General features: G+C 37.6%; 1 protein-coding gene across 1 annotated transcript in view; it reads right to left on the bottom strand.

Annotated features, from left to right (window-relative positions):
- Positions 1-9,834: 9,834 nt before the first annotated feature.
- The window catches only part of LOC130079674 (GPI ethanolamine phosphate transferase 2-like), a gene marked incomplete at its 3' end in the record, with an annotated part of 19,394 nt that continues 15,818 nt past the window's right edge, over positions 9,835-13,410 (bottom strand). Inside the window, exon 3 of the mRNA XM_056245027.1 lies at positions 9,835-10,119. Coding sequence (XP_056101002.1) covers positions 9,835-10,119 — 285 coding nt within the window. The remainder of the gene's footprint in view (positions 10,120-13,410) is intronic.

Raw genomic sequence — 13,410 nt, 5'->3', positions numbered from 1 at the left:
TATTGAGTGCATTATCACAGATCGAGTGGATTATTGAGCGCATTATCACAGATCGAGTGGATTATTGAGCGCATTATCACAGATCGAGTGGATTATTGAGTGCATTATCACAGATCGAGTGGATTATTGAGTGCGTTATCACAGATCGAGTGGATTATTGAGCGCATTATCACAGATCGAGTGGATTATTGAGTGCATTATCACAGATCGAGTGGATTATTGAGTGCATCATCACAGATCGAGTGGATTATTGAGTGCATCATCACAGATCGAGTGGATTATTGAGTGCATTATCACAGATCGAGTGGATTATTGAGTGCATTATCACAGATCGAGTGGATTATTCAGTGCATTATCACAGATCGAGTGGATTATTGAGTGCATTATCACAGATCGAGTGGATTGTTGAGTGCATTATCACAGATCGAGTGGATTATTGAGTGCATTATCACAGATCGAGTGGATTATTGAGTGCATTGAGTGCATTATCACAGATCGAGTGGATTATTGAGTGCATTATCACAGATCGAGTGGATTATTGAGTGCATTATCACAGATCGAGTGGATTATTCAGTGCGTTATCACAGATCGGGTGGATTATTGAGTGCGTTATCACAGATCGAGTAGATTATTGAGTGCATTATCACATATCGAGTGGATTATTGAGTGCATTATCACAGATCGAGTGGATTATTGAGTGCATTATCAGAGATCGAGTGGATTATTGAGTGCATTATCACAGATCGAGTGGATTATTGAGTGCATTATCACAGATCGAGTGGATTATTGAGTGCATCATCACAGATCGAGTGGATTATTCAGTGCATTATCACAAATCGAGTGGATTATTGAGTGCATTATCACAGATCGAGTGGATTATTGAGTGCGTTATCACAGATCGAGTGGATTATTGAGTGCATTATCACAGATCGAGTGGATTATTGAGTGCATCATCACAGATCGAGTGGATTATTGAGTGCATTATCACAGATCGAGTGGATTATTGAGTGCATTATCACAGATCGAGTGGATTATTCAGTGCATTATCACAGATCGAGTGGATTATTGAGTGCGTTATCACAGATCGAGTGGATTATTGAGTGCGTTATCACAGATCGAGTGGATTATTGAGTGCATTATCACAGATCGAGTGGATTATTGAGTGCATTATCACAGATCGAGTGGATTATTGAGTGCGTTATCACAGATCGAGTGGATTATTGAGTGCATTATCACAGATCGAGTGGATTATTGAGTGCATTATCACAGATCGAGTGGATTATTGAGTGCATTATCACAGATCGAGTGGATTATTGAGTGCGTTATCACAGATCGAGTGGATTATTGAGTGCATTATCCCAGATCGAGTGGATTATTGAGCGCATTATCACAGATCGAGTGGATTATTGAGTGCGTTATCACAGATCGAGTGGATTATTGAGTGCATTATCACAGATCGAGTGGATTATTGAGTGCGTTATCACAGATCGAGTGGATTATTGAGCGCATCATCACAGATCGAGTGATTATTGAGTGCATTATCACAGATCGAGTGGATTATTGAGTGCGTTATCACAGATCGAGTGGATTATTCAGTGCATTATCACAGATCGAGTGGATTATTGAGTGAATTATCACAGATCGAGTGGATTATTGAGTGCGTTATCACAGATCGAGTGGATTATTGAGCGCGTTATCACAGATCGAGTGGATTATTGAGTGCATCATCACAGATCGAGTGGATTATTGAGTGCATCATCACAGATCGAGTGGATTATTGAGCGCATTATCACAGATCGAGTGGATTATTGAGCGCATTATCACAGATCGAGTGGATTATTGAGCGCGTTATCACAGATCGAGTGGATTATTGAGTGCATTATCACAGATCGAGTGGATTATTGAGTGCATTATCACAGATCGAGTGGATTATTCAGTGCGTTATCACAGATCGAGTGGATTATTGAGTGAATTATCACAGATCGAGTGGATTATTGAGTGCGTTATCACAGATCGAGTGGATTATTGAGTGCATTATCACAGATCGAGTGGATTATTGAGCGCATTATCACAGATCGAGTGGATTATTGAGCGCGTTATCATAGATCGAGTGGATTATTGAGTGCATTATCACAGATCGAGTGGATTATTGAGTGCATTATCACAGATCGAGTGATTATTGAGTGCATTATCACAGATCGAGTGGATTATTGAGGGCATCATCACAGATCGAGTGGATTATTGAGCGCATCATCACAGATCGAGTGGATTATTGAGTGCGTTATCACAGATCGAGTGGATTATTGAGTGCGTTATCACAGATCGAGTGGATTATTCAGTGCATTATCACAGATCGAGTGGATTATTGAGTGAATTATCACAGATCGAGTGGATTATTGAGTGCATTATCACAGATCGAGTGGATTATTGAGCGCATTATCACAGATCGAGTGGATTATTGAGCGCATTATCACAGATCGAGTGGATTATTGAGTGCGTTATCACAGATCGAGTGGATTATTGAGCGCATTATCACAGATCGAGTGGATTATTGAGTGCATTATCACAGATCGAGTGGATTATTGAGTGCATCATCACAGATCGAGTGGATTATTGAGTGCATCATCACAGATCGAGTGGATTATTGAGTGCATTATCACAGATCGAGTGGATTATTGAGTGCATTATCACAGATCGAGTGGATTATTCAGTGCATTATCACAGATCGAGTGGATTATTGAGTGCATTATCACAGATCGAGTGGATTATTGAGTGCATTATCACAGATCGAGTGGATTATTCAGTGCATTATCACAGATCGAGTGGATTATTGAGTGCATTATCACAGATCGAGTGGATTATTGAGTGCATTATCACAGATCGAGTGAATTATTGAGTGCATTATCACAGATCGAGTGGATTATTGAGTGCATTGAGTGCATTATCACAGATCGAGTGGATTATTGAGTGCATTATCACAGATCGAGTGGATTATTGAGTGCATTATCACAGATCGAGTGGATTATTGAGTGCATTATCACAGATCGAGTGGATTATTGAGTGCATTATCACAGATCGAGTGGATTATTGAGTGCATTGAGTGCATTATCACAGATCGAGTGGATTATTGAGTGCATTATCACAGATCGAATGGATTATTGAGTGCATTATCACAGATCGAGTGGATTATTGAGTGCATTATCACAGATCGAGTGGATTATTGAGTGCATTATCACAGATCGAGTGGATTATTGAGTGCATCATCACAGATCGAGTGGATTATTGAGTGCATCATCACAGATCGAGTGGATTATTGAGTGCATTATCACAGATCGAGTGGATTATTGAGTGCATTATCACAGATCGAGTGGATTATTCAGTGCATTATCACAGATCGAGTGGATTATTGAGTGCATTATCACAGATCGAGTGGATTATTGAGTGCATTATCACAGATCGAGTGGATTATTCAGTGCATTATCACAGATCGAGTGGATTATTGAGTGCATTATCACAGATCGAGTGGATTATTGAGTGCATTATCACAGATCGAGTGGATTATTGAGTGCATTATCACAGATCGAGTGGATTATTGAGTGCATTGAGTGCATTATCACAGATCGAGTGGATTATTGAGTGCATTATCACAGATCGAGTGGATTATTGAGTGCATTATCACAGATCGAGTGGATTATTGAGTGCATTATCACAGATCGAGTGGATTATTGAGTGCATTATCACAGATCGAGTGGATTATTGAGTGCATTGAGTGCATTATCACAGATCGAGTGGATTATTAGGTGCATTATCACAGATCGAATGGATTATTGAGTGCATTATCACAGATCGAGTGGATTATTGAGTGCATTATCACAGATCGAGTGGATTATTGAGTGCATTATCACAGATCGAGTGGATTATTGAGTGCATTATCACAGATCGAGTGGATTATTGAGTGCATTATCACAGATCGAGTGGATTATTGAGTGCATTGAGTGCATTATCACAGATCGAGTGGATTATTGAGTGCATTATCACAGATCGAGTGGATTATTGAGTGCATTATCACAGATCGAGTGGATTATTGAGTGCATTATCACAGATCGAGTGGATTATTGAGTGCATTGAGTGCATTATCACAGATCGAGTGGATTATTGAGTGCATTATCACAGATCGAGTGGATTATTGAGTGCATTATCACAGATCGAGTGGATTATTGAGTGCGTTATCACAGATCGAGTGGATTATTGAGTGCATCATCACAGATCGAGTGGATTATTGAGTGCATTATCACAGATCGAGTGGATTATTGAGTGCATTATCACAGATCGAGTGGATTATTGAGTGCATCATCACAGATCGAGTGGATTATTGAGTGCATTATCACAGATCGAGTGGATTATTGAGTGCATTATCACAGATCGAGTGGATTATTGAGTGCATTATCACAGATCGAGTGGATTATTGAGTGCATCATCACAGATCGAGTGGATTATTGAGTGCATCATCACAGATCGAGTCGATTATTGAGTGCATTATCACAGATCGAGTGGATTATTGAGTGCATTATCACAGATCGAGTGGATTATTGAGTGCATTATCACAGATCGAGTGGATTATTGAGTGCATCATCACAGATCGAGTGGATTATTGAGTGCATCATCACAGATCGAGTCGATTATTGAGTGCATTATCACAGATCGAGTGGATTATTGAGTGCATTATCACAGATCGAGTGGATTATTGAGTGCATCATCACAGATCGAGTGGATTATTGAGTGCATTATCACAGATCGAGTGGATTATTGAGTGCATTATCACAGATCGAGTGGATTATTGAGTGCATCATCACAGATCGAGTGGATTATTGAGTGCGTTATCACAGATCGAGTGGATTATTGAGCGCGTTATCACAGATCGAGTGGATTATTGAGTGCATTATCACAGATCGAGTGGATTATTGAGTGCGTTATCACAGATCGAGTGGATTATTGAGTGCATTATCCCAGATCGAGTGGATTATTGAGTGCATTATCACAGATCGAGTGGATTATTCAGTGCATTATCACAGATCGAGTGGATTATTCAGTGCATTATCACAGATCGAGTGGATTATTGAGTGCGTTATCACAGATCGAGTGGATTATTGAGTGCATTATCACAGATCGAGTGGATTATTGAGTGCATTATCACAGATCGAGTGGATTATTGAGTGCGTTATCACAGATCGAGTGGATTATTGAGTGCGTTATCACAGATCGAGTGGATTATTGAGTGCATTATCACAGATCGAGTGGATTATTGAGTGCATTATCACAGATCGAGTGGATTATTGAGTGCGTTATCACAGATCGAGTGGATTATTGAGTGCGTTATCACAGATCGAGTGGATTATTGAGTGCATTATCACAGATCGAGTGGATTATTGAGTGCATTATCACAGATCGAGTGGATTATTGAGTGCATTATCACAGATCGAGTGGATTATTGAGTGCATTATCACAGATCGAGCGGATTATTGAGTGCGTTATCCCAGATCGAGCGGATTATTGAGTGCGTTATCCCAGATCGAGTGGATTATTGAGCGCATTATCCCAGATCGAGTGGATTATTGAGCGCGTTATCACAGATCGAGTGGATTATTGAGTGCATTATCACAGATCGAGTGGATTATTGAGTGCATTATCACAGATCGAGTGGATTATTGAGCGCATCATCACAGATCGAGTGGATTATTGAGTGCATTATCACAGATCGAGTGGATTATTGAGTGCGTTATCACAGATCGAGTGGATTATTCAGTGCATTATCACAGATCGAGTGGATTATTGAGTGAATTATCACAGATCGAGTGGATTATTGAGTGCGTTATCACAGATCGAGTGGATTATTGAGCGCATTATCACAGATCGAGTGGATTATTGAGCGCATTATCACAGATCGAGTGGATTATTGAGTGCATCATCACAGATCGAGTGGATTATTGAGTGCATCATCACAGATCGAGTGGATTATTGAGTGCATTATCACAGATCGAGTGGATTATTGAGTGCATTATCACAGATCGAGTGGATTATTCAGTGCATTATCACAGATCGAGTGGATTATTGAGCGCATTATCAAAGATCGAGTGGATTATTGAGTGCATTATCACAGATCGAGTGGATTATTGAGTGCATTATCACAGATCGAGTGGATTATTCAGTGCATTATCACAGATCGAGTGGATTATTGCGCTGGGCAAAAAAAAAAGATTTTTCATTTAATCGTTGTGGGCGATTCAAAATAGGTTCTCAAAGGCCACGAATCGATTTTTTTTTTTTCATATTTATTTATCTATCACCCAAAAGCCAGTGTTAGTGTTCCTCCACTGCCTCCATGTTACAGTGAATACTGGGAGATTTTATCTCTGTTTTATCTTAAACATAAAATAACCGGATCCTGTTTGATCAAGGCATGCAACTGCAATTTTCAGCATCAATTTTTCATCTTGCATCAAAATCCTGTCTATTCATCGTATGCATTTGAAATATAGAGTTGGCTTCTGTTTTAATGTACCCAAGTGTATCTAAAATAAAAAGAGTTTAATATACAGGTTTGTGGCTCTTAATTTCTTATTAATAATTAATCACTTGTAAAGTTATGTTCACACAAATTCTGACAGAATTGCGTGATATCAGGTTACAATTGCATGTTATAAAGTAAGAATTGCATGTTATAAAGTAAGAATTGCGTGTTATAAAGTCAGAATTGAGTTATAAAGTCAGAATTGTGTGTTATAAAGTCAAGTCAGAATTGTGTGTTATAAAGTCAGAATTGTGTTATAAAGTCAGAATCGTGTTATAAAGTCAGAATTGTGTGTTATAAAGTCAGAATCGTGTATAATAAAGTCAGAATTGATTGTGTTATAAAGTCAGAATTGATTGTGTTATAAAGTTAGAATTGATTGTGTTATAAAGTCAGAATTGATTGTGTTATAAAGTCAGAATTGATTGTGTTATAAAGTCAGAATTGTGTGTTATAAAGTCAGAATTGTGAGTTATAAAGTCAGAATTGATTGTGTTATAAAGTCAGAATTGTGAGTTTTAAAGTCAGAATTGTGTGTTATAAAGTCAGAATTGATTGTGTTATAAAGTCAGAATTGATTGTGTTATAAAGTCAGAATTGATTGTGTTATAAAGTCAGAATTGATTGTGTTATAAAGTCAGAATTGATTGTGTTATAAAGTCAGAATTGATTGTGTTATAAAGTCAGAATTGATTGTGTTATAAAGTCAGAATTGATTGTGTTATAAAGTCAGTATTGATTGTGTTATAAAGTCAGAATTGTGTGTTATAAAGTCAGAATTGTGAGTTATAAAGTCAGAATTGTGTGTTATAAAGTCAGAATTGTGTGTTATAAAGTCAGAATTGTGTGTTATAAAGTCAGAATTGTGTTATAAAGTCAGAATTGTGTGTTATAAAGTCAGAATTGTGTGATATAAAGTCAGAATCGTGTTATAAAGTCAGAATTGTGTTATAAAGTCAGAATTGTGTGTTATAAAGTCAGAATCGTGTTATAAAGTCAGAATTGTGTTATAAAGTCAGAATTGTGAGTTATAAAGTCAGAATTGTGTTATAAAGTCAGAATTGTGTGTTATAAAGTCAGAATCGTGTTATAAAGTCAGAATTGTGAGTTATAAAGTCAGAATTGTGTTATAAAGTCAGAATTGCGTTATAAAGTCAGAATTGTGTTATAAAGTCAGAATTGTGTGTTATAAAGTCAGAATTGCGTGTTATAAAGTCAGAATTGTGTTATAAAGTCAGAATTGCGTTATAAAGTCAGAATTGTGTTATAAAGTCAGAATTGTGTGTTATAAAGTCAGAATCGTGTTATAAAGTCAGAATCGTGTTATAAAGTCAGAATTGTGAGTTATAAAGTCAGAATTGTGAGTTATAAAGTCAGAATTGTGTTATAAAGTCAGAATCGTGTGTTATAAAGTCAGAATCGTGTGTTATAAAGTCAGAATTGTGTTATAAAGTCAGAATTGCGTTATAAAGTCAGAATTGTGCGTTATAAAGTCAGGATTGTGCGTTATAAAGTCAGAATTGTGTGTTATAAAGTCAGAATTGCGTGTTATAAAGTCAGAATTGTGTTATAAAGTCAGAATTGCGTTATAAAGTCAGAATTTTGTGTTATAAAGTGAGAATCGTGTGTTATAAAGTCAGAATTGTGTTATAAAGTCAGAATTGTGTGTTATAAAGTCAGAATTGCGTGTTATAAAGTCAGAATTGTGTTATAAAGTCAGAATTGCGTTATAAAGTCAGAATTGTGTTATAAAGTCAGAATTGTGTGTTATAAAGTCAGAATCGTGTTATAAAGTCAGAATTGTGAGTTATAAAGTCAGAATTGTGAGTTATAAAGTCAGAATTGTGTTATAAAGTCAGAATCGTGTGTTATAAAGTCAGAATCGTGTTATAAAGTCAGAATTGTGTTATAAAGTCAGAATCGTGTGTTATAAAGTCAGAATCGTGTTATAAAGTCAGAATTGTGTGTTATAAAGTCAGAATCGTGTGTTATAAAGTCAGAATTGTGTTATAAAGTCAGAATTGTGTTATAAAGTCAGAATTGCGTTATAAAGTCAGAATTGTGCGTTATAAAGTCAGGATTGTGCGTTATAAACTCAGAATTGTGTTATAAAGTCAGAATTGTGTGATATAAAGTGAGAATCGTGTGTTATAAAGTCAGAATTGTGTGTTATAAAGTCAGAATTGTGTGTTATAAAGTCAGAATTGCGTTATAAAGTCGCAATTGAGTTATAAAGTCAGAATTGCGTGATTTAGTTGCAATCTTGTGTTATAAAGTCGCAATTGTGTTATAAAGTCAGAATTGCGTGATTTAGTTGCAATCTTGTGTTATAAAGTCGCAATTGTGTTATAAAGTCAGAATTGTGTTATAAAGTCAGAATTGCGTTATAAAGTCAGAATTGTGCGTTATAAAGTCAGGATTGTGCGTTATAAAGTCAGAATTGTGTTATAAAGTCAGAATTTTGTGTTATAAAGTGAGAATCGTGTGTTATAAAGTCAGAATTGTGTGTTATAAAGTCAGAATTGTGTGTTATAAAGTCAGAATTGCGTTATAAAGTCGCAATTGTGTTATAAAGTCAGAATTGCGTGATTTAGTTGCAATCTTGTGTTATAAAGTCGCAATTGTGTTATAAAGTCAGAATTGCGTGATTTAGTTGCAATCTTGTGTTATAAAGTCGCAATTGTGTTATAAAGTCAGAATTGTGTTATAAAGTCAGAATTGTGAGTTATAAAGTCAGAATTGCGTGTTATAAAGTCAGAATTGTGTTATAAAGTCAGAATTGTGTTATAAAGTCAGAATTGCGTTATAAAGTCAGAATCGTGTGTTATAAAGTCAGAATTGCGTTATAAACTCAGAATAGTGTTATAAAGTCAGAATTTTGTGTTATAAAGTGAGAATCGTGTTATAAAGTCAGAATTGTGTGTTATAAAGTCAGAATTGTGTGTTATAAAGTCAGAATTGCGTTATAAAAGTCGCAATTGTGTTATAAAGTCAGAATTGCGTGATTTAGTTGCAATCTTGTGTTATAAAGTTGAAATTGCAAGAATAAGTCAGAATTGCGTGACAAACTCGCAATTGCGAGAAATAGTCAGAATTGTGAGTTTATATCAAGCAATTCTGACTTTTTCTTGCAATTCTGATTTTGTAACACACAATTGCGACTAAATCACACACTTCTGACTTTATATCACACACTTCTGCCTCATGTACAATGGCAGACATTTGTTGCTGTTAGTGCGGCAGAAATGCCCCTGTCCTCCACTCACCTGAGCAGGGCTCTTGTAGCTGCTGGGAATCCTCCTCACGGCCATGGCCCCGAGAGCACACATGAACGCGGAGGAGAAGAGGATGACGCTGAACACCAGGAGCCAGGGCAGAGAGCAGAGGTAACACGAGCCGCCGGCCGAGGTGCACACCAGCACATGAAGAGCGGATCCCAGCACACACAGCAGACAGAAAGGCAGCGAGAGCAGAGACGAGGCCAGTGGGACGTCCACCACCGCATCCCTGCTCAGCGCCTCCGGCATCGCCAGCACCAGCAGGAGCAGCACCTGAGAAACACAGGCCGTGTTTACTAATGCTGGGGACTAGGGGACGACTACACGCATATATCAAACACGCACACCTATAGAATGGTGTCGTGTTAGCGGCCCCTAAGTTAAGTAAGGGTTAATGCCTGATGAGGTGTCCATTGTCTAGGTATTAATGGACGACGGCGAGGCTATATCACCGATATCGTGATGTGACATTGTTTTATCATGTAAAAACGTATCCCGGTGTTATCGTGGACGGTATGATATGGCACACCCCTACTGGGCACTAGGGCTGTCACTTTTGTGAAAAAATCCTATTCGACTTTTGAGACGTAAGTGTTCATTGAATCGATTTTCCATGTCTAAAGACGTTTCCATTTTCAACACCAAATACAGGCGAATCCACGGACACCTAACAGGCATTAGGACGAGTGTAAAGAGGGCTTGGGACGCACAAGTCAGCAATATTCCTGATGATTTATTGGCGTGAAGTTTCAGCACAATGACAAACAGGAGCGCAACATTTAGGGATTGAGATTAACTCCCTCGACCCGCCAAATGCGGGTAAAAATGAACTTTGGCGGGAAACGCTGTCAAATCACGAGCCAATCTGGCGTTTCTGTGTTTACTCACTTTCTTTGCTGGGGAAGTTCGTGTAAGACAAATCTGCGCGGATTTAGCGGATTTGATCCTCATGATATATTAATACAGCGTATTGCAGAATCTGCGCATTTCTGGCTCACTTGAACACACACACACACACACACGTCACTACGCTACAAATAACGGCGCGCTTGTTCACTTGCATTGAAGCAATAGCGAATATTAAAAAGCATTTGGTGAACAGAAAAGACATTGCATCCTACATGTTCTGTGTCCTGTATTGATCTGTCGACATAAAACACATTTTTGGTAAAAAAAAAAAAAAGGCCGTTAAAATCGATTCCCTATTTTCGTTTTCGAAACTTGTGTTGGTTGGTCCGATCGATTGTGCACTTGATTTTCGGACTTAAAAAGTGACAGCCCTACTGGGTACACACCACAAGAGAATCAGGCTGACTCTAGGGCGATTTCTCCCCTTCCGGCAATCCTAGGTAATGTCCGGATAATCTTGATGGTTCTACAGATTATCTGATCAGGTGGTGTGAGGTGTGTTAAAGGGATAGTTCACTTTGAAGTAAATTTTTGGTATGTTTTAGCTTACCTCAAGGGCATCCAAGCTGTAGGTGTCTTTGTTTCCGCAGTAGTTTCAATTTTGATATTTTTAGGTCAAACCGTTCTTGTCTGTCAGTCATATAATGCAGGTCTATGGTCACCACCTCAAAGAGCATGCACAGAGAAGTCCAAATTAAACATGATTTAATGACTCGTAAATGTAAGTACACATTGATGGCCTAAGACACGAAACGAGCGGTTTGTGTGAGAAAACGAACAGTATTTATATCGTTTTTACCTCTTGTAAACACAGCCACGTCCGAGTGATCTGAGGGCGCCGGCGCGTCGGTCTGTGCGTTACAAGAGGTAAAAACGATATAAATACTGTTAGTTTTCTCACACAAACCGCTCGTTTCGTGTGTTAGGCCATCAATGTGTACTTACATTTACGAGTCATTAAATCATGTTTAATTTGGACTTCTCTGTGCTGCTCTTTGAGGTGGTGACCATAGACCTGCATTATATGACTGACAGACAAGAACGGTTTGACCTAAAAATATCAAAATTGAAACTACTGCGGAAACAAAGACACCTACATCTTGGATGCCCTTGAGGTAAGCTAAAGCATACCAAAAATTAATTTCAAAGTGAACTATCCCTTTAAGAGTGACTGAATCTGCTCTGGAGATTATCACGTGAAACGAAACAATATCCAATCAGAAAGCAATCTAAGAGAAGACGGACGGATAGCAAACGGCGCAGCACAACATTAAAAGGATTTGAACAGCAGAGATGGAGGAGGAACAGGACTCACTAAAGGAGCAAAACGGTTAAATCGAGGATTTTTTGTCCTCATGTTTGTGGTCTCTCACATTTTGAAAATCTTATGAGATTTATCTTTGAGTGTGTACCCAGCATTAAAGGGCTCATCGGATGCCCATTTACCACAAGTTGGTGTGATTCTTTAGCGTCTTCATGTAAAGTTTGTAACATACTTTGGATAAAATTCCTCAATGATTATGTAAAACAACACCTTTTATACTCCTCTAAAACAGCTCTGTTCACAGCGACCCGTTTCGGTGCATGTCTCTTTAAATGATAATGATAATGAAGTCCTGGGACGTCTGACACACTCTTTTCAACATACTGTGCTTTGGGACACACTTCTTCTAATCCCACACACTGTTTAGGATGGATAGTGTAAACATTGAGACGCAGGGAGAGAGCTTTTAGATTACACACAGGACGGGCTCTGTTTATATTAGCATCTGTCTTGGGTGATGCCATCACAAACGCTCATTCGAGACCGATAGCGGCTGGTATTAAAGATGCTGCAAGTGATTTTCAGGGAATATCTATCGAGTGAATTATGTGCCATAATTAAACAAACAAATCCAGCATTTTGCAAACAAACTCGATCTGCTTTGCAAAGGAAAACTCGACTCACGAACAAACAGAAAGGTGCAAATACAAAGGTCAATTTGAGCGGAAATGCAGTAATAGTTTTTGATGTAGTAATAAAGAACTTCAAGTGAGCTTTAAGTAATGAATGAAAAGCAAAGTTAAATCCCCATATATATATATATATATATATATATATATACATATATATACAGGTGAAACTCGAAAAATTTGAATATGGTGCAAAAGTTCATTTATTTCAGTAATTCAACTTAAAAGGTGAAACTAATATATTATATAGACTCATTACATGCAAAGTGAGATATTTCAAGCCTTTATTTGTTATAATTGTGATGATTATGGATTACAGCTTATGAAAACCCCAAAGTCAAAAGTAGAATATTGTGAAAAGGTTTTCATAAGCTGTAATCCATAATCATCAAAATTATAACAAATAAAGGCTTGAAATATCTCACTTTGCATGTAATGAGTCTATATAATATATTAGTTTCACCTTTTAAGTTGAATTACTGAAATAAATGAACTTTTGCACCATATGCACATTTTTTGAGTTTCACCTGTATATAAATTTTTTTTATGGCTCAACAACCATAAAAAGAAAACGGTTTTGAAAAACGAAAAAAAATGTATAAACGGTTTTGAAAAATGAAAAAAAAAAAAGGCTCAAAAACCGTAAATGATCCGAACCGTGAATTTTGTGATCCGTTCCACCACTAAGCGTGTGTTTCACAG

Source organism: Rhinichthys klamathensis, unplaced genomic scaffold (genome assembly GCF_029890125.1).
Source record: "Rhinichthys klamathensis goyatoka isolate OS25496 unplaced genomic scaffold, OSU_Roscu_1.1 h1tg001226l_1, whole genome shotgun sequence".
Taxonomy (NCBI): domain Eukaryota; kingdom Metazoa; phylum Chordata; class Actinopteri; order Cypriniformes; family Leuciscidae; genus Rhinichthys; species Rhinichthys klamathensis.
Note: the sequence above shows the minus strand (reverse complement) of the source record. Positions and strands in the feature narration are given on the sequence as shown.